We start from the raw sequence: 23,300 nt of genomic DNA, 5'->3' as shown, positions 1-23,300 counted from the left end.
TCTAACAGCTTCACATGATCTTGAAGCAACTGAAGTGTTGTCTGTATAAGGAATATTATCATCTTCCTCAGTTAGCTCTGAAAGTTACAGAAAATGTCTACCAAATTACGTATTTTGAAAACTACTTATGCAGAAACAGTTCTAAATACCACAACAGTACTAACTCAAAGGTAACAGCTACAACCATACAATCACACTCGTCATCTGCTCCAACAGCTACAAGAATCAGTACACTTCTATTTATTCCATAAAAATTGCAATTGGATTCATTTTCGGTAAAAATCAGCAGTTTTCTTGTGAACGCTTAATCTGACAAATTTGTAGTGTTTTAAAAATACTCTTACAATTTCGTAATTAAGTTTATCACAAAAATTGTTTATCCAGCTGTACCTCTAAATTATCATCGTCATATAATATTTTTTTAAATATGTCCACATTATTTGGAACTCCCAAGATGCAACTGCTCAAGTGGTTCAATAAAATTTTCACGGTTTGGAACTATTTTGTGCACTTGTAAACTTAGTTTTACAAGTATGTGACATGTGGCAATTACTAGAAAATGCTTCCCACTGTACATTTACAGTAATTTATTGTAAGCATTACAGATTTGTTGAATTCATCCATAGAGAGTTAAATTTTGTCGAATAGAGACCTAATAAATATAGATTTGTCATTTGGCAGGTAAACTTTCATGGAGAAAGTCAGCGATTTTGATTATGTTTGAATACAAATTAAACATAATGGTTGATTTTTCCAGAAACATTTGGATTAACGAAATTCGTTCATATTTTCAGGACTGTGCGAATTTGGCTGAAGAGAGATAGTGGCCAGTACTGGCCCAGCATTTGCCATTACATGCCAGCTGGGGCCACAGCACTCTTTTACTGTGTGGAAACAAGGCAGCTTTTTGTAGGGATTGAAAGTGGCTCCGTATCTGTAAGTCACAATGTCTATATATAATTTTCATTCAGGTATACAAAATATTTTTTTAATTTTATCTGTAAGTCCAGGTGCATTTAATGCACAAAACAAGTTGAACTATCTTTTCTTTTGTAATTCCAAATCCCAAGTTATTTTTCAAATATTTAAGAGAGAGAACTGCAAATGTAAATGGCACACAGATGTCAATTTTTATCTTTAGATTAGATTAGATTAGGTTTAGATTAGATTCAGTTTTCGTTCCGTAGACCCAAAAAATGAGATGATTCCTTGGGTGTGGAACATGTCAGAAAAATATAACATAAAACATTTGAATGTAATACGAGGGCTATCCACAACGTACATTACGTTTTGGAATTAAAAATAAATAAAGTATTGGAATTTTTTTTTTATTATATATAGATGAAAGCCACACTTAAATACTACTTTTCTACATAGTTGCCATTTAAATTAAGGCACTTATCGTAGCAATGGACGAGCTTGGAAATTCCTTTGTCGTAAAATTCAGCCGCCTGCGCCTTCAACCACGTGGTTACCTCTTCTTGAAGCTGTGCATCGTCATCAAAACGCTGCATAGCCAACCACTTCTTCATTGCTGGGAATAAGTGGAAGTCGCTCGGTGCCAGGTCGGGACTGTACGGCGGATGAGGAAACAACTCCCACTTAAGATTCGAGAACTTCACGAGTGGCATTTGCTGTGTGGGCCCAGGCGTTGTCATGAATCAGCAACATCTTTGAGCCCAACTTTCCCCTGCACTTGTTTTGTATTGCTCTTCTGAGGTTGTGCAGAGTTTGGCAATACCTTTGAGAGTTTATTGTAGTGCCTCTTTCCAGGAAATCCACAAAAATCACACCTTTCCTGCCCCAAAAGACAGTCGCCAAGTGGTAGAAGGTGCAGGCGGCCGAATTTTACGACGAAGGAATTTCCAAGATTGTCCATCACTACGATAAGTGCCTTAATTTAAATGGCAACTATGTAGAAAAGTAGTATTTAAGTGTGGCTTTTATCTGTATATAATAAAAAAAATTTCTAATACTTTATTTATTTTTAATTCCAAAACGTAATGTACTTTGTGGATAGCCCTCGTACTTACTACCATGATCATTTGTCAGGAAACTGTCAAAAATAGATGAATACAATGCGGTAAACTGGAGCAGCTAATATTTACAGAATTAACATGCTGTTAGAATGAAACACTATTATGCACTATTAATAAATTTATCATACACAAAATACTTAATCTTGACTGTTGTGACCAAGTGCTGTCAAAACTGAAATCTAACAGATGTTTTTACTTAAGCAGGCTTAACAGTCTCTGTTAAGATATTTATCTATGGAGTAGGAGTTGCCTATCAAAAAGTCTTTCAAACTCTTTTTAAATCGTGCTTTATCTGAAACCAAGTTTTTAATGGTTGCTGACAATTTATTGATATGTGTTGCTGAATATTGGAACCCTTTTTGGACCAAGGTAAGTGATTTTAGGTCTTTATGTTGATTGTTCTTATTTCTAGTATTGATAACATGTATTGAGCTATTGGTTGGAAATATAGATGTATTACTTTCAACAAATTTCATTAAGGAATAAATATACTGAGAAGCAGTGGTTAAAATACAAAGTTCCTTGAACAGGTTTCTACATGATGGTCTTGAATTTACACCACAAATGATTCTTATCACACACTTTTGCACCCTGGGATCATGTTGCTTTGCTTTGCCATGAAATGTGCTCTGAAATGAAACTTTGAATTATGTTTCAAACCCTGTCCTTTGTTACGCAAACCAGTTCAGCTATCAGAGCAGTTCCAAGCTTACAGTGTTCTTTTTGTTTGAGAGTGTAATGGATGTTTGTGAAGTAGTAACTCCTGGCCAGAAAGGAATGTAAAGCAGAAGTTTTCAATTGGATTGTGAGGCTTGCCAAACAGTATCATGTCTGCAATTATAAAAAAATCATACATTACTCCTAATATGGTAAAAATAAAAGCATATTTAATCTACTTCAAACTACGAATGTTAACTGCTAGACACATATGGATGAGCAAAAACATAATGGTCTCTGCCCACCGTGAGACTGAATCCTGCCTGCTGATGCTGCATGGACATGACTTGGGAAGGAAAGTATATAAGGAGAGGAGAGATGACTGGGGAATTATTTTAGTGGTGATATGGACTGCTAATTGTGAAATCTGTAGACATAAGAAACTTTGACAAATGGCAGACTGTTATGGCTTAATACCTGCTATTGTTGTGAGCATTGGGGAAAGTAGTTGAATGAAGGTGAAAATATGAGTAGTTGACAAGACGGTGGACATCTGTGCCTCATCACAAAGAGTGGAGGCTGGAAGCTTGCCCATTGTGTAAAGCAGGGTAGGTGGTGATCTGTGGCAGGTCATAGTGTTTTGGCTTCTCAGTACATATGAGAAGTAAATGGAAATATGAAGGGTAAAATTAGAGAGATCCGAGCTCACATGGAGACCTACCCACACTCATTCTTCTCGTGAACCAGTTGCAACTGGAACAGGAAGGGGAGGAAGTGATGGTGGTAAATAAAGTACCCTCCACCACACATTGTAAGGTGGTTTGAAGAGTATAAATGTGGATGTAGAAAATGTATACAGATTGGTGTCTTATCAAAACTACAGTACTGAATTTAGATCATCCAGCCAGAAATCCAAAGTGGCTAATTTCAAGCCATACACCAAACCACAGTGAAGAAAACTGTGGTGAGAAAAATACCCGGAAGAAATCAATAGGGAAAAAACTGTTAATTCACATAAAACATGGCATTCACCGTCACAAATCAGCCGTTGCTTGCAGGGAGCTAATAGGTACCAAGCAGCAGCTTGAACAGTTACTTCAGAATCTAAATCAGTATTTTGTAAGAGCAATTCATAAATCTGCAGTGCAGAAGTGATAAATTACACAGTACTTAAAATGCCAGATATATCTGGAACAGTCTCAAGATGTAAGGTGGAAGTAACACAAAGCCGATAAGATAGATGAAAAATAAACGCATGGGGAACGTGAATGACTTCAACCAGGATCATGTTGAATTGTAAACATTGAGCAATTCCCAGTGAACACATAGATGTTTCTATGAAGAAACCAAAGGATTTCTGGTGGTGATACAAAATCAGGTCATTGCTACGAGGAACTATTGAAGTATTTTCAGAAGGAGCAAGGAAGAGATGTTGGCTGCAGGAAATGTTTGGCTTCTCAGTACATATGAGAAGTAAATGGAAATATGAAGGGTAAAATTAGAGAGATCCGAGCTCACATGGAGACCTACCCACACTCATTCTTCTCGTGAACCAGTTGCAACTGGAACAGGAAGGGGAGGAAGTGATGGTGGTAAATAAAGTACCCTCCACCACACATTGTAAGGTGGTTTGAAGAGTATAAATGTGGATGTAGAAAATGTATACAGATTGGTGTCTTATCAAAACTACAGTACTGAATTTAGATCATCCAGCCAGAAATCCAAAGATAGTGTCGGAAGTTCCATGCGGCTTTTCGCGGATGATGCTGTAGTATACAGAGAAGTTGCAGCATTAGAAAATTGTAGCGAAATGCAGGAAGATCTGCAGCGGATAGGCACTTGGTGCAGGGAGTGGCAACTGTCCCTTAACATAGACAAATGTAATGTATTGCGAATACATAGAAAGAAGGATCCTTTATTGTATGATTATAAGATAGCGGAACAAACACTGGTAGCAGTTACTTCTGTAAAATATCTGGGAGTATGCGTGCGGAACGATTTGAAGTGGAATCATCATATAAAATTAATTGTTGGTAAGGCGGGTACCAGGTTGAGATTCATTGGGAGAGTCCTTAGAAAATGTAGTCCATCAACAAAGGAGGTGGCTTACAAAACACTCGTTCGACCTATACTTGAGTATTGCTCATCAGTGTGGGATCCGTACCAGGTCGGTTTGACGGAGGAGATAGAGAAGATCCAAAGAAGAGCGGCGCATTTCGTCACAGGGTTATTTGGTAACCGTGATAGCGTTATGGAGATGTTTAATAAACTCAAGTGGCAGACTCTGCAAGAGAGGCGCTCTGCATCGCGGTGTAGATTGCTCGCCAGGTTTAGAGAGGGTGCGTTTCTGGATGAGGTATCGAATATATTGCTTCCCCCTACTTATACCTCCCGAGGAGATCACGAATGTAAAATTAGAGAGATTAGAGAGCGCACGGAGGCTTTCAGGCAGTCGTTCTTCCCGCGAACCATACGCGACTGGAACAGGAAAGGGAGGTAATGACAGTGGCACGTAAAGTGCCCTCCGCCACACACCATTGGGTGGCTTGCGGAGTATAAATGTAGATGTAGATTGTAAGGAAACCATATCACACATTTTGTCTGGGTGTAAAACTCTGGCATCCACAGAATATTTGAAAAGGCGTGATGATATTACCAGAATGATGCACCAGAAATTTTTGTAAGAGTATCAGAAAATGAAAATTTTGTGTCGCTGCTACTGATACCATCCTCCCATTGTTACGAAAAGTGACAAATTCAAAATTAACTTGTGCTCAACATAATAACTGGTCAACAAAGCTGTTCAAGATGAGACTAGCTAATGGAAAAGAGGACATTATAATCTGAATTTGTAGGTTTGTTTCTACAATAGTTGTCCTTGCCCACCCTCCCCCTCCTCCTCCCTCTGTCTAGTAAAGACCACAACGTGGCTGTGGCATATCTCCTTACAGCCAGATCCTCCTTACTCATCTCATGCATAACTTCTTACTCCGGCGAGAGGAACTTCCAGTATGTGACGCTTGTGGCATACAGATCACAGTGTGCCACATTTTAGGACTGCATTTTATTTTCCAACTAGCAGGCTGTGGTAGATTTTCTGACAGCTCTGGCCTCTATTTTAGGTAATCTTCAAATGTATGTGGTTAAAAATTTTGAAGTTTTCTGAATTGACCAATTTCCAAAGCCTTTATGGAGAAGGTTTTAATGTGTTAAGAGGGTGACTTGCTCACCCATGTTTTTTGTAAGTGATCAGCCAGTGACATTTGCCTGTGCCTTTCCTTTAGCTCCTCCCGTTGTACTTATGTTTTAATCTCATATATAGCACCTTTTACTCTTTCTCCATTGTCTTAGCATTTGTGAGATAGTGATCATGTGGTCAGTTCAAGTGAGGTGGGAGTGAGTGAGTGAATGAGCGTCATTTTGTAGGTTTCATCCTCACTGAATGATAATATTATCATAATTTTATCCACATTTGTTTCTTTTAATGTACGTAAGGGCACTGATAACCTCACAATTGAGTGCGCATAAGCTCCATACAGACACGCCCCCCCCCCTCCCCCCACACACAAGACCTAACGAGAGCAAAGTATGGCATTTTTCTAGTGAGTGTCTGTCTCCCAGTCGTGATTTACCCATGGCTGCTGTAACTTCTTCACTAGACTCACGATATTTTCCAGCTGCAATTTTTTTTTTTTTCTTAAACATATTTGTGGGCGGATGCATTTCCCTGATGATGACTTTTTTTATTTCCTTTATAATTCATGCCTCTTCTACATCCACATCTTTACTGTGCACACCACCATGAAGTGCATGGCAGAGGGTGTATCCCATTGTACCAGTTATTAGCTGACTGGAGTGGCCGTGCGGTTCTAGGCGCTAGTCTAGAACCGCGTGGCTGCTACAGTCACAGGTTCGAATCCTGCCTTGGGCATGGATGTGTGTGATGTCCTTAGGTTAGTTAGGTTTAAGTAGTTCTAAGTTCTAGGGGACTGAGGACCACAGCAGTTAAGTCTCATAGTGCTCAGAGCCATTTGAACCATTTTGAACCAGTTATTATGGTTACTTCCTGTTCCATTCAGATATCGATATCAGAATGCACAAGCGTGGGAAAAGTGATGGTTTGAATGTCTCTGTGCATGCTAGAATAGTTCTAAATTTAATAATTATTCTAAATTTAATGTGAGTGATAGATAGGGGGTTGTAGTATATTCCTTGACTCACGTGCTGGTTCTTGAAGTTTTAAGACTTTCTCTGTATAGTTTACATGTATCTTCAGGAGTCATCCATTCAGTTTCTTCAGTATCCCTGTGACATCCTTCCACGGATCAAACAAACCTGTGACCATTCGTGCTGCCCTTCTCTGTATATGTTCAGTAACAAACTTTAGTCCTATTTGGAAGGGGTTCCACACTTGAAAAATATTCTTAAACCGGTCACACGAATGATTTGTAAGCAATCTTCTTGGTAGAGAGATTGCACTTTCCCAGTATTCTACCAATAAACTGAAGCCTACCATTTGCTTTACCCATGACTGAGCATATATGATCACTTCATTTCATGTCCCTACAAAGTTTTATTTGGCTGATTCCAGAAATGACTCATTGATATTATAGGAGACTATGTTTTTTATATTTTGTGAAGTATAAATTTTTACATTTCCGAACATTTAAAGCAGGTTGCCAGTCCATGCACCACTTTCAAACCTTATTGAGACTGACTGAATATTTATGCAGCTTCTTCGAGATAGTACTTCATTATAGATGACCACATCATGTGGAGAAAGGCTGAGCTCACTATTAATATTGCCTGCAAGGTCATTATATACAACAAGTACAACAAGGCCCCAACACCTGTTCCAGGGGCACACCTGAAGTTACTTCTATGTCTGATGATGCCTCTCCATACAAGATACCATGTTGCATCCTCCCTACCAAGGAGTCCTCAATCCAGTCACAAATTTCTCTTGATACCACTTATAATCGTACTTGGACAATAAGCATAGGTGTGGGACAGTGTCAAATGCTTTTCTGGAATCAAGAAATACTGCACCTACCTGACTGTCTTTATCCAAAACTTTTAGTATGTCATGTGAGAAAAGTGTGAGTTGGGTTTTACATTATCGATTTTTTCGCAATCCATGCTGGTTAGTGTTGAGGAGGTTATTCTGTTCAAGATACCTCATTATGTTTGAGCTCAGAATATGTACTAAGATTCTACAACAAATCAATGTCAAGGATATTGGACAGTAGTTTTTTGGATCACTTCTACTACCCTTGTTGTAGGCAGTTGTGACCTGTGCTTTTTTCCTAGGAACTGGGCACGGTGTTTTGTTAGAGGAATCTATGATAGATTATAGTTCGAAGAGGAACTAATGTAGCTGCAAATTCAGTATAGAATCTGACAGATTCCCTCGAGCCCTGGAGGTTTGTTCAATTTTAATGGTTTCAGCTGTTTCTCACTATCACTGACACTAACACCTATTCATGTTTCATGTTAGAGGGTTCAATTGGGTGGGTTTTGTGAAATATCATTTGACAATATTCTGCTGTAGTAGTCATTGAAGCCATCATGCATTGAATCCCTTGACAGCCAAACATGTTTCATTCAGCATTGCTCTTTCTATAGCCATATGTTTTGTTTTACACTGTGCAATATCTCTGTTTCTTTAGAAGTGTTACAGTGACTGTATACAATGGTGGTTCCCTCCCAGTATGCACTGTTCTAATGGGTACGTATCTATACAGTGTATGGTCAACTGTTCTTTTAAACTTGAGCCAAAGTTCCCCTACATGCTTCTGCCCTTTGCTGAAAGTTTCAAGTTCCTGTTTGAGATATGACACTACTGCTTTTTTATCTAATTTGCTGAATGTATGAATGTTTATGCTTGTTTTAGTTGTCCTTTGTACTTTGGTAATCATTGTTGCCACAGCTGTGTCATTGTCACTGGTACCAGTTTTGATGTGAACATCCTCAAAGGAATTGCCCATCTATTTGTTGCCAATAGATCCAACATATTTTCATCATGAGTGGCGTTTCCAACTATCTGTTCTGTGTAGTTTCCAGAGAAGGCAATTAGTAATGTTTCATAGGATGTCTTATCATGCCCACCACTAACAAAACTAATTTTCTCAATTAATTGTTGGCTAACTAAAGTCTCCACTGAAGATTACGGTACGATTGGGGAACTTACGTACAAGTGAACTATGATTTTCTCTAAAGTTTTTGGTTACATCAGGAGATGTTCTGATGGGCGATAAAAGGACCCAATTATAATATTATGCCTACCCCTGACACTGAGTCTTGCCCAAACAATCTCATATGCAGCTTCATGGCCTATCTCAGTGGATTTGAGTTTCTTATCTACTGCGACAAACACACCACCTCCATTTTCCGTTTGCCTATCCTTTCGATATACATTTAAATTTTCCCCAAAAATCTCACTGCTGCCAATTTTGCGTTTCAGCCAGCTCTCTGTACCTAGTATTATGAGCTTCACTGCTTTTCAGGAGTACCCCAAACTCTGGCACTTTGTTGCCAGTGCGTCAGCAGTTAACCGTTCAAGGATTTTAATACTCTCACCTGTGGGAGGCATTTAACATGGTGCAAGTCCAGGAAGCCGCAGCCTTCAAAAACTCTTGTTCGGTCCTACCACTTGACTCAGAACTAAAGGGACATGCTCTGGGGAGAATGCTGCAAGTTGTGACCTTCATTGAGATGTCATACACAAGGCTGGTCTTCCCAACCTTCTCCGTCAGTCACTGGAATGGCCCAAGTACGACCTTGGAGCCCAGACAACAGGCATCATTTGTTCAAATGTGCATCTCATTCTGCAGTTGGCATCCTGTTCCCTCAGTGGCTGCTGGAATTGCCTTTTCAACATTTTAAGGGGTACCATCATTCGCCATACATTTGAACTGCTGACTATTAATAGACCCGTACCCTTTTTCATTTTCCTCCTGGTGACACGGAACAAAACAGGTTTGCCCAAAACAGGTGAAGTGAGTCCCACTGGCTCAATTTGAGTAAAAGACAGCACCTCAGAGTTGCTGGTTAGGGGGATCGGTACATCACCATGAGTCCTCCCTGGTCTCTGAGCACTAGATGCCTAGATGTACCATTGACATGCCACTTGCAGTCAAGTGTACAAGTAATGACAGCTCCTGTACTTTCCGCACGGAAGAGAGTAGTACTTCAGTTACCTCTGGTATCTCAAGTATGCAGGTACGTTCCTTACATATCTCTTCAGCTAGTTGGTGCAGAAGATCGCACAGTATTTATCAGTTACTGTTTTTGCCCTTTGCAAGGTAATCAGTTAGAAAAATTCCTTTTACATCCCAGATAATGTTAATCACAACCTTTCCGCATGATTGCAATAAAAAATAAGTGTTCAAAATCAGTTTGATTTAAAAAATAGTTCCAAACAAATCTGGTAAGTTAGTTTTTGAATTTATGTTTGGTCAATGCAAAAAAATGTGGTACGCCTCTTCTGCTTCCTCTAAACTGCATCCTATTATTTCTCCTGTTCTGTCAGAGGTGTCAGCTATTTTGTGAAGCACTTAAATCAGCTGTTATTTTCGGGTCAGCATGACCAGAAAAGAATTTTATTCTTCCATAACTTTTTTTAATATTTAAATGGTATTGTTCCAAACTTGGTGACTTAGTTTTTCTAGACATTCAAAATACCTTAAAGCTCCAGTAAAAAAAAGAAAGAAAGAGAGAGAGAGAGAGAGAGAGAGAGAGAGAGAGAGAGGGAAAATACTTTTCTTCCTCTAGCTAAAACTTAATTTGCTAAATTTGTGTTCCTCTGGTCAGTATGGCCAAGGGGAGCTGAATATCATAGCCAAGTTTTATTTCTACATGCCTGAGGTACGTGCACAATGGTTTTTTATGACAAAGTAAATATCTGATTCCTTATTGTTGTAATGTGCAAAGGTTATGCAACAATGCAAGCTACTGATTGTTTTCAAATTATCATAGCACAGTTGTGCTATCTGTTACATTTTATCAACTGTTGTGAACAGATACAGTTCATGTATCCGTTATAGTAATTGTGGCTGTCATGACAAAAAGACAGTGAGGAGAATATTTCTGAAGAAGAAAATTATATCAGTGATGACAACATTCATCCTTCAACTGATTCAGAAGACTAGCTCAGATACTGATACCTCAAATAACAATATGCAAGCTGTTAAACTGATTCAGTCTAAAGACAACAAAAATCACATGGAGCTTAGAACCTTTTCTGCTAACTGGAAGAGCGCATTGTGCAAACATTATAAAATTGACTCCTAGTCTGACAGGGTATGCTATTGTCAGAATGAGTGATGTAAAATCATCTTTTCAAGTTATAATGAACGATAATATTCGGAGTACTGTGGTGAAAATGACTAATATTGAGGGTCAAAGAGTTTATGAGGATAGCTGGGAAGCATTAGATGAAATCACACTTGAAGCCTGTATTGGCCTGTTATTACTGGCTAGTGTGTGTAAATCGTATAGTGAATCAGAAACAGTTGCAGCCGTCTTTTCTGCCATAATGTTGCTGAAAATTATTTTGTTGCATCATTTCGCTGACAAGTCTTATTGAAGAGCGTGAAGAGTAAATGACAAGTTGGCACCTATAAGAGTTCTGTGGGATAAGTAGCTGGAAATAATTTCAGAACTTGTAATCCTTGCACAGATGTAACCGCAGAAGAGCAACTGGTGGCTTTCCGAGGATGTTGTCCATTCTCGCAATATATACTGAGCAAACCCTTAAAATATGGGGTAATAATATGGACATTGTGTAGTAATGCTACTTCTTATGTTTTGAAGAGACAAATCTATACAGGTAGATTACATGGACAAGCACCTGAGAAAAATCAAAGTGTGAGGTTTGTCGTGGATCTGACACATGAACTAAAAAGACAAAATGTCACTTGTGATAATTTCTTCACATCACGTGCATTAGGCAAAGGACTTTTCAAAAGACATCCTACAATGCTGAGGATGATGAGAAAAACCTAACCACCTTACTAATATATGAAGCAAAGATGATCACACTTCTAAGTAGAATATTTCTCGGTGAATTGGGAAGACTCCTAGTTATTCCTTACATTGATGCTAGACAAATGCTGTCCCAGAAAGAACAGTCAGCAGCCATTATTAGAAGAATAATCACAGGAAGCCCATCAGCACCAAGCTCCAGTGGTGACAACCAAAACAGTAAATGTGTCAGAAGCAAATTTTGTCCAAGTTGTGATGCCAAGACATGACTGAAGTGTTCAAATTATAACAAAAATGTTTTTTAACGCTCACTCTAGATACCACTGCCCAAATTGTGGAATTCTAAGTAAAACTCTAATCTAATTTTTCCCATGATTGACAGTTTGTACACTAAGCAAAACTCTATTGTGCAGCTGCTCATTGAGGGCCAGAGCTTACATCATTGTTGAGATTGTTGGCATGTAATACTGTAAAATTTGTTTGTAGTGTAACAAAAGTACATTTAAAATTATAATAATTTTTAACAATTTGCAGTCATCACAGCCTTTAAATACTACACTGAGCTGCCATGATGTGGAAAAGTGTAAGTGTATAGCTTTTTTTTAAGGAAGGTAGCAGGGCTAAAATGCTATTTCTCCAGTACCACACTGTATGCTTTCCCAATATCTTCATTTGTGTGTGCAGTTTTGGGACATCTTTTATATGGACCATCTTCAAGAGAGTTTCCATATTTGAATTCAGCTGATCATTTCTCAAGTGATGCAAAGTAAGGGGAAAAGTAATACATTTACATTGGGTGAATTTCAGTTGACAATAAACCATCCAAACTAAGGAATTTTATGATAGCTTGCTGTTCCAGTTTATCCACTTAAAGTAATTGCATGTAACATGCTAATTTAAAAAGCAATATAAATGAAACAACTGATTTCATGCAACATGCTACTTTAAAAAACAATATAAATGAAACCATTTCACAGTGAAGTTGGATCAAAGCTATGTTACTGTGTAACAGACACCAATGTAAGAGAACCAGCCTCATTGAAATCAATTTCCTCTTTGTTACAAATGTGTAAATTTTTATCTTGCCTTTGTAATGAGATTATCCCTCTAGTTAAGCTTTTTGTACATGACAAACTTCTAATATACATATTGAACCGAACACTGAATAGTTAATCTTCTTGCAGCTGTGTATTTAAAAACAGAGGAAGTTTGCTAAAGCTCAGTGGTGGTCAGACTATCATTTCTGCGAGTTAAAGCTTTACAAATGCTCATGAATAATTCTCCACATTCGTGCAAGCTTCACTGAGTAATTTTGAACACTGACATTTTTGTTTCAGGAGTTTACTGTGGCATCAGACTTCAACCGTCTGACTGCTGTACGGACTTACCCAGCTCATCAGGCTAGGGTAACATCCATACTATTTGCATTGAATTGTGAATGGGTGCTAAGTGTTGGTAGAGATAAGCTGTTCCAGTACCATTGCTCAGAAACAGGCCGCCTTCTTGGTAGTTACCAGAGTGAAGCATGGTGTACGGCATTACAGTATCCTTATTTATCATTATTATTCATTCAAATGTCAATAATCTTTGCCCCAATTGTATTCTGTAAATTCTTTAAAATTTTAGCATTTCCTGTTTTTGCCTTCCCATCAGATTGCATTGTTATAATGATTTTAATTTTGTCGCTTTTCACACACTCACTATTGTGCTCAGTTTGATATGCACATTTGATGATTTTGTCCAATTTTTACTTCCTATCTTATGTATACCTCCAGTTGAATTAAATATATGGTGTTTTAGGAGGAATGGTAAACGTTTTAAGAGGTGGTAGTTTAAACTAATTCTAGTTTAAACTCATTCAAGTAAAACATTCCATGTACAGAGATACAGCTTACAGAGGAAAATTTTCGTTTCACATGTTGGTACCCAAGTTGCTATGGCTTTATCTGTTCATTGTCATTTTTGTTTAGGAAGTTAAAGTTTTAATGAAATTTTCACGCGAGATTCTGATTTGTTGGCCAGTTAAACTGTATTCTGCTTGTATTTAAAAATATTGAATATGCCAATTTGTGTACATGTTTTGTAATGGAAATGATGCTGCTGCTGCTGCCACAGATGCTGGTAGACACTACTAATTTATTAAGTGCAGAGTACCACATTAAAGAGTATTTACTTACGTTTTCACAAAACAGTGTGAGATCAGTTCAGAACAATTATGTTTCATATGAGCATGCAATTAGATAGACTGAATGAAGTAGAAGACAATATTCAGTTGGTAGAACATAGTCCTTCTACAAGCACACACAGGATTTCTGCATGTATTGATGTTCTATGTACAAGAATATGGTGGACATTATGTATTAACAAGCTCTATACTTACATTTACAATGGATTCAGTACCTTTGGGAAGGAGCTGAAGGTAGGTGGCTGGAATTTTGTTGTACAGATTACTGAGTAATTCAATTAATTCTGTTTAATGATTAACCCACCTTCACTTGTGACAATATCAGTAACACTTGTAACTCATATTGGTGGTCTGACAAAAATCAAAGTACAAATAATATTATGAGAAGGAAAGTTGCTACTCACTATGCAGTGGAGATGCTGAGGCACAGGCTGCGAGAAGCAGCACCAGTGCATGATGGGAGTGGCAACTGGGTGGGGTAAGGAGGAGGCTGGGTGGGGAAGAGAAGTGGGGGGGGGGGGGGGGGGAGTTGGCTAGGGGTGGCAGACAGTCAAGTGCTGCAGGTTAGATGGAGGGCAAGAAAAGGAGAGAAGTGAGAAGACTGGCTGCAGTGGTGGAATGAGGGCTGTGTAGTGCTGGAAAGGGAACAGGAAAGTGGCTGGGTGGGCGAGGACAATGACCAACGATGGTTGAGGCCAGGAGGGTTACGGGAACGTAGGATATATTGCAGGGAAAGTTCCCACCTGCGTAATTAAAAATAGTTGGTGTTGGTGGGAAAGATCCATATGGCACAGGCTATGAAATAGTCATTGAAACGAAGGATATCATGTTTGGAAGTGTGCTCAGCAACAGGGTGGTCCACTTGTTTCTTGGCCTCAGTTTGTCGGAGGCCATTCATGTGGACAGGCAGCTTGTTGGTTGTCATGCCCCCACAGAATGCAGCACAGTGGTTGCAGCGTACCTTATAGACTGGAGTTGGTGTGGTGGGAGGATGTATGGGACAGCTCTTGCATCTAGGTCTATTACAGGGGTATGAGTTTGAGGTAAGGGGTTGGGAGCAGGGGTTGTATTGTGTAGGTTCGGTGGACAGTGGAATACCACTGTGGGAGAGGTGGGAAGGATAGTGGGCAGAACATTTCTCATTTTAGGGCATGACAAGAGATAGTTGATACCCTGGTGGAGAATGTAATTCAGTTGCTCCAGTCCTGGGTGGTACCAAGTTATGGTAGGAATGCTCCTCTGTGGCCAGATGGTGGGACTTTCTGAGGTGGTGGGAGACTGGAAAGATAAGGCATGGGAGATTGGTTATTGTACAAGGTTGGGAGGATATTTACAGTCTGTGAAGGCTTCAGCGAGATCCTCAGTGTATTTTTAGAAGAACCACTCGTCACTGCAGGTGTGATGGCCATGGGTGGCTAGGCTGTATGGAAGGGACTTCTTGGTATGGAATGGGTGGCAGCTGTCAAAGTGGAGGTATTGCTGGTGGTTAATAGGCATGATATGAATGGAGATAATGATGTAACCATCTTTGAAGTGAAGGTCAACATCTAGGAAGGTGGCTTGTTGGGTTGAGTAGGACCAGGTGAAGCAAATGGGGCAGAAGTTGTTGAGGTTCTGGAGATTTCAAAGATGTCATCAATGAATCAACCAGGTGAGGGGTTTAGGATTCTGGATGTTTAGGAAAAATTCCTCTTGATGGCCCAGGAATATGTTGGCATAGGACGGTGCTGTGTAGGTGCTCATAGCTGTACCCTGGATTTGTTTGGTGGTAAATCGAAGTACCTTTGTGGACATATTGTCAAGAATCCTCCTCTGTTCTCTGTAAATGCGTTATATGGTATGATAGTCAGTTAATTGGGCTTGTTGTGTTACTGCATTGTCTGACAGGGCCCTGTTATGTAGTGTATATTTAAAACTATAACTTCCAGCATTATTGGAAGAAGTTCCTTTGGCTACAAGGAAGTGTATGTTGTTTTTGCATGGCAGGGCCTCCATACATTCTAGCTGTCAGGTGACACATTGCCTAAACCTGATATGCCCTGAATGTTGGATTACAGTCATTTCAAGGTGCACTTAAAAATCAAAACAAATGTGGCTCATCATATGGTGAATAAAGTGTTCTTCCCACCCCAACCCACACAGGGATTTGCGGAGAGTAGTACTTTTTTGTAGTAATTCCTCGCATAGAATTAAATTTAGGCTTTTGGACACTTAAAAGTACTGTTGCATGACAAACATTGACGGCAGTGAGAATTCACAGTATCTATCAAAATATTCTGAACAGAACTAGGGAAGCTTAAGACTTCTATAGACTGTACCCAGAGCGTATACGAACTGGGAGATCTGGAAAAAAACCAGGAATTTTTTCATCTGGGAGAAAACCGGGAAAAACCCAGGATTTTTTAGAATTCTGGGAATTTTTTGTTGTTATAGTTTTCAGTTAAATTTTTGTAATTTTGACTGGTAAGAACCGATACTCTAATAAAGGATGTTACTGTATCATGCTGCTGCAGAATAATACTGCAGCATTAAAACATGAAAGAGAGGAAAAAACAAAAATAAAACTTACATTGCAAAGTAAATGCACCGTATAAAATGACACAGTGCAAGTGTCTGCCAACAGCAGAATGTGTCAAAGGCTTTAGGAAGACTATGTAATGCTTAATAACAACAAATTGCCTCTGATAAGTGTGACGTCACAACTGTTTACAGTTGCTTCATTTAAGCAGTTACGAGCGGGCTCATGCACACACGCAATTGAGTTGCGTGTGAGTAATACCATCTCCCGCTTCTGGCTGCAGAAATGTGGTTGTTGGCTGTGTAGGCAGCTTTAGCAGCAACCAGCCACATGGCACCCGGAAACATTTTACTGGTGCCAGATTCACATGTGCGGACCAGGCCTGGATCTGGGGGGGGGGGGGGGGGGGGGGGACAGGTGGCAAATGGGGGTATCTGAACCAGGCGTCAATTTCAGGGGGAGGGGGCAAATTCATATTCTTGAGGGGGGAAAAAAACCTTGTCACAAAGCACCTAGCATCCAGCACACGTTGGTCTATCGATTATTCATATGATTTTGAACCACACCCCTGCTGGTTTTTGGACATTTTTGAACACATTCTAAGTTGATTTCTGAATGAATTATACGTTAATTTTTGAATGCGTGCATAGTGTACGTGATGTTTCTGCCAGGGGAATCCTATTCGCATCTAGAAATGAACTTTCCTGCAGGCAAAATGGGACGGGGCTATACGAGCTGAGCGGAATAAAGCTGAACCTGTGAATGCCAACTGCTGCTTATTTATGTGGTTGATTCGGTTTGCAAATGTTCAGCATTGTTATAATTACTAGCGAAATGCATAGATTCAGACTACCAGAGTGGAAATAAACGACTAACAGGAATAACAGGTATTAAAGATTATGTATTATCATCTCGGTATATGCAAGAAAGTGAAATTCTGACAGAAAATTTTTGGCCAGATCGCTACACTAGACAGGGCCAGTTGTAGTCGTCAGCTAGCAGCTGCTTAAGTTCCATTCTGGAGGTAGCGTGGAAAACACATTCTACGAACACGTAATAATGCCTGACGAGAGAGTAATCGCTGGATTATCTAAACCGGTGACTGTGGCAGGGTTAGTAAAGTTACTGGTGAATGAGTTTTGACAGTGGTAGGAATAGTTACAGAATTGGTGAAGACAAGATTGTTTGTTAGAACAAGGAAGAAGAAGAAACTGGGACATCACACAAATTATGGAAGAATATGACGATTCCAAATTTATACAAAAATTTCGCTCTACTACTTTTCGGTCTCATGCATGAGAAACTAGAGTGTATGAATGAAATGTGAACCTATTTCCTAACATAAAGCATTTTGATTGTAGTAGGCCAAATAGGTATTTCGTATTGGTACTGTGTGAATTATATTGTCATAGTATAAAAATGATTATTATTGCCAAAACAGTCTCGCTTATTTGGTGTGTGTTACAATTTCTGCAATATTATAAAGGCCTATTTTGCTTTATCCAGCACACAGTGACAAAATAGACGTAATCAGATCGAGAAACCACACCAGTCTTGGGTACTATTTGTATTAACAGCTTTTTCAGTATTAGACGAAGACCTTTCGATTTTTCATGTAGCAAAATGTTTGACGAACTTTGATAAGGTAATAGTTCTTTCGCAGAAAGGAAAGCACGCCACGTAAAGCTGTAGCAAGAGTAGAGAGAAAATTCGCAAGAACCTAAGGATTGAAGAAACGTGTACTGCCTTGTCTTTATTTGTTTTAAGTATCCTATATTTAAATTTATGTCACACAGAAGAGCAAGTTATTGGCTAATAGGCAATAAAGAGTCCAGATTTTCTGAAGAGTTCTTGTTCTCCCAGTTACAAATAATCCCACCCATTATTAAATGCGGTTTTGTCAAACCAGTGGACTGGGAGCAGGAGAGGCACTACAGGACATTTTAATTTCCACTGTCCTGAAATTGTTTGATGGCATCCATTACAAAATATACATGTTTGAGTTCCACAGAGTGAAATACGGTGACGTGCGGTATAAGAATGTTTGAAGAGGCGTGGCACTGCATGTCGGCACACTTAAATAAAGACCAAATAACATCTCTTACGTTTGATCGAATATATACGTTTTATTTATCAGACTCTTCCGAAAGATGTGCGTACAAAATGATTTTTTTTTTTTTTTTTTTTACGTTCTGATGTGCAGAGCAGTCTTAGTTTTAGTGCGGGGAGGGGGGGGGGGGGGTGTACTCTCTAGGTGACCTGCGTTTACATTTAGTGATTCTTCTGTTTCCTCTTTGTTTACTGCTCTCACACCAAATGAAAACAAGACTGATTTCTGTGGCTGGGAGCTATCAAGTGAATTAAGATACATTCACGTAATAATGAAGACTAAAATATGTTGCTAGTTTCAGATTTTATTTTATTTCCACCTTTCTGACAGTCAAGCATTAATCGCCTTGCAGAACAATAAAGTTAGTTTTGTCGGTTTGCTAAGGAAATTGGCTTTTATTAAGCTTTCCTGCTGAGGCAGTAAGTGTATTCGAAATGAAGTGTTTAATTCCACGCTATTGGCTAGTTTCAACTGTTCGCTGCATTTGAAGTGCACGTTTTCATCTTCTAGCACGTATGGCATTATGCCATAATAAAGAACCAAACATGAGATAATACGGTATTGGTACCCTAAGAAAATTTATGTCTCAAAAACCACACCAAAAAGCATAATATCAGGTCAAGGCCTGGATTGGGAATCTGGACATAAGAATGTGCGCTTTGAGGCGAACTGTGCATTTTGATATGGTTCACGAAATTCTGACGCTCTTGGAGTATTCTCTGATATCTTGTTTCTTTTATGACATAATGTAAGAAAGATCTTTTAATGTTTTACACGTATGAACGTACGGGCTTCCTACGTCATTATAACTGCGCAAGCACGGTGTCGTCTATTAACTGGCGCTCTCTCGCAACTGCTGAGATGAATCTATTTCTAACAGGTCGTGGGAACATACTGCGAATTGTGGTTCGAAAAGCATTATTTTCAAAGTAAATTTCCGTCTACACAAGATGAACTATGTGCGAGAATGTACGACGAATTTCTTAAATCACAGAGCGTTTGCTCTCATTTAAAAATCAACTCTTTGATGACGAGCCATTTAGAAGAATTTTGAACCCAGAAGATCAGAAATTTGTGTTGGTATTAAAAATGTTAAGACATATTTTTGTGATGTATCTTAAAGTGTAATGTGCATTAAACAGACCAACATTATATGTGAAAGTTTAGCTTCTCAAGTAGCTTATTAATCTTCGAGACAAATATGATATGTGAAAGCTTTGCTTTTCTTGTAGCAACACTATGTATATTAACTTAAACCATTAACTTTTCCTGTTGGTGGAATTTGAATTTATACTTTTGTAATATGAAAATATGCAGCGTACATGTTGCTGCACATCAAAGCTCTTTCCAAAACGTGTTTTTTACCCCTGAGTTTCATTTTCTAAAGGGCCGAAAAATTCTACGCTGCTGTATAAAACCATATCCATTCAAAGGATTGATAAGTTTCACATTTCCGACGGAAAGTACACTGTGACTTATTATGGAAAAAGTGTATTTTCACTCAGGAGAAAATACGTTTTTAACCAGGAGATCAGGGAAAATCTGGGAATATTTTTTTCCCATGTCCACATATACACCCTGGTACCACAACTTGCATTTGACTAATATATCAGCCCTTCCCTTCACACGAATGTCATCCAAAGTATTTTTCTTTCAATGATGTGTGTTCATCCAAGAAGGCCTGACAAAGTATTGCACTTGATTTTAAGAATGCAAATGTGGTGAAGAGCAATATACATATTCAACACACTGATTTGCATCATCTTTGGTAGAGATTAGACAGGGTACTTTATTAGATTACTTCTTTACATTCTAAACAATATAATTTGTGTGCATAGAATCATCTCCAGCACAAGTGACCTGTACAAAGTTCGAACTGTAAGTATTGTCATGACAGTGGAAAATATTTCTCCTGCAGCGCCTCCTAACTTTTTCAGTGTTATTCGACAAAAACTTAGGACAAAGCCACCTAGAATACAGGCAACCATAATTAGGAACTACACTCAGGTGGGCTATGCATGGTGACATCACAGGCAAGTTTCATTGCACTGCCAAACTGAACAGTTGGAATTTTTCACGTTTTTTTATGGTCAGTAAAATGCTAGCATGAATCCTCATAAGAAAGTCTGTTCTATGGAGAAACCCCTAATAATGTGGCAAACAATAATGTAAGTTTGCAGTACATAATAGAAGAAAAAGATGTAAACAACTATCACATGAACACACACATAAGAAACACACACCATGTCTTCTCATTTGTAATAGTATAGGCTCACCGAGTGGTTGGCTACATCCTATGCCTGATATTGTGGCCGATGCGCAGTGGCCAGTTTTCATCCAAGGCACTGGAGGAGTTCACTTGTTTGTTCGGAAGGGGAGGCAGACAAGTGTTTTCCACCTTTCGGCAGGTCAGTGATGACAGAATTGAGGTGCATGCTCTGCAATCTTTCTCAAATGATTTTACAGAAACTATTCAGTAAAAAAAAAAAAAATCATTTTTGCTATACTTACAGCTTTATATATCATGTTCATGATGATCTGCCCATCAGTTTCGTTAATGGTCATAGTTATCGTGACATTTACACGGAAGTAAGCTGCTGTGCAAAATTTGGAAAAGTTTACAGTGAAAAATAGAGGTTGCTATAATTTTGCATTTGGTGCACCTCATGTAACATGTTGCCGCATATGAAATTGTTGAATGTTTCTTTAGAGTTGGGTGGAGGTTTCTGTCTGTCACCAATCTCAAGAGAATTGATCTGACGTAGCACATACATTTGAAATTGCACTGCGTGAGCGATAAACCCAGAGTGAAATATCCGCATCATTCCTAATATTTCATAAACGGTTTCAGATATCAAAATGAGATTTTGGCAAATGATAGCATGCAGAGAGGAGGGTATTTTGCCACATTAGTATTATGCAAAACTTCATAATCTGGCATGTTATTCCACTAACTACAGACATTTTTGATGTAAGATGTAATTTTTAAGGCTCATCAATAGGTGATGAAAAGAGAACTTGAGAAATGGTTTGGGTTTTGGAACAATATAAGTGAAGACATTACACATTCTTTCGTACTGTGCTTTTTCATGAGCTACTGACCGTACTTTTCCCCAGTTACTCGTGTAATAAAATAAATGAACCACTGTTTCAGAATTCTCTTCCAGTTGTGTCTGCATAACATGTTAGTGATGTGAGGGTGTGTAAACTTCAGTGTTTTGGCAAAAGAATCAAATTTCAACATGGCAACCAGAGAAACATGTAGCTTTTACTCAAAATTCGCCACTTGTTGCACTTCTCTGAAAGTTACAAATGGTGGTTAACAATCCAGGAGAAAATAAATCACTGCATTTTCGGTGGAATTCCATTTAGATACTAACCAGAGCAGAGGTGACAGATATTTCTGAATGGTAACCATGCAAGTGTGGGCATGGAGGGGCCTCAATATTTACCCTCAGTTTAGAATAGCACTTTCCCTCCAGCATTCTGCATTTTGCCTTCAACACCTGCCCGTAACCCCCCACCAATACAGCTGTCCCCCGTGTGTGCCCTGCTGTCTGCGCATCTACTGGCTGTGGTATTCTGCGCGGACTCTACCACCACATATCTACGGAGGAAATGACTTAGAAGTGAAAAGCAAAAGTACAAAACAGAAATTTTATTGACCTATCAAAAATGTATACATATTGTTTTTAATCAATTGCCAAATGATTCTGAGTCCTCTTCACTAGATTCCTTGTCCCTGGTCTCTCTGTACCAACGAACACATTAGAAACACATTTTTTAAATGCATGATGAACAGTTTTTTTTCATGTTAAATTTCCAAGGTTGGTCAATCCACTCGCACACTAGAGACAAGCTCACACACTTAACATGTCCTGTAGATGGTAAATGCCTGTCTGCTTTTGTTAGCCATCGCGTGTACATGTTGTTAAGTTTGTCCTTAAATGGTTCATTTAAAAAAAAAAAAAACATCTGATGGCTGTGGAATTGGCATCACCCTTTCTGGAATTAGAGGCAAGTCTATTCTACCCTCTACTCATTTTCTCTTCACAGCCAAAGTGGTATGATGAGCGTACAAATGTAATAGAAGTATGTTTGACAAACCTAGCAAGGTACTAGGACTAACGTAGCCATACAAGTTTAATACACTCCAGAATCATGTCCTCTGTGAACCAGCCTCTTTAGTTACTACATAGAGAATTGCTGTTTTGAAATACCTTAGACATAAGGAATGTCTTGCAATTAAAAACAGTGAATGGTGGCAGTTTATGGCCACCAGCTATGCAAGGAAGCATGATGGACGTGCACTGCTTTTCATCACCTGTTGACAGTAGTTGGACATCTTTGCTCCCTTTTGCTTCTGTCATGTAATTTGTTGGCATATTAAAATATGCTAGAGTTTGGTCTGCATCACCTATCTGACCAAGAAGAAAATCAATTTTTGACAATACAGGTTTATTCTAAATGATGGACCCATTTTCAAAACTTCATTTTCATTTAAGTATAAATCCAAAAAGTACAAGCTTTATACCAATGAAAAGAGAAAGTTTCAAAGCTTTTTTCAGTGTTTAATTTAATTTAATAAATTTAATAATTTGTAATTAATTGGTTTTTAATAATTATTTAATAATTAGAAATGTGATAGATGTTATAATTGTTCAATGTGGACACCGTTGGCTGCACAGCAAACATCGACGTGGTAGCCAAACTTGTCTCCCACACACATGAAAGCATATCTACTGTTACTGAGTGCATGGCAGCAGTGATCCAGTTCTGCAGATTGTTCAGAGTGGTTGGTACAGC

The 23,300-nt window shown here is 38.8% G+C and overlaps 1 protein-coding gene across 1 annotated transcript in view; it reads left to right on the top strand.

The window, feature by feature from the left end:
* Positions 1 to 23,300, top strand: part of LOC126457096 (WD repeat and FYVE domain-containing protein 2) — a 77,652-nt gene that overhangs the window by 28,409 nt on the left and 25,943 nt on the right. The window contains exons 2-3 of the mRNA XM_050093125.1: positions 795 to 936; positions 13,019 to 13,224. Coding sequence (XP_049949082.1) covers positions 795 to 936; positions 13,019 to 13,224 — 348 coding nt within the window. The remainder of the gene's footprint in view (positions 1 to 794; positions 937 to 13,018; positions 13,225 to 23,300) is intronic.

This window comes from Schistocerca serialis, chromosome 2 (assembly GCF_023864345.2).
Source record: "Schistocerca serialis cubense isolate TAMUIC-IGC-003099 chromosome 2, iqSchSeri2.2, whole genome shotgun sequence".
In the NCBI taxonomy this organism is placed as follows: Eukaryota; Metazoa; Arthropoda; class Insecta; order Orthoptera; family Acrididae; genus Schistocerca; species Schistocerca serialis.
The sequence above is the reverse complement of the archived record's forward strand: the minus strand, read 5'-3'. Positions and strand labels throughout refer to the sequence as shown.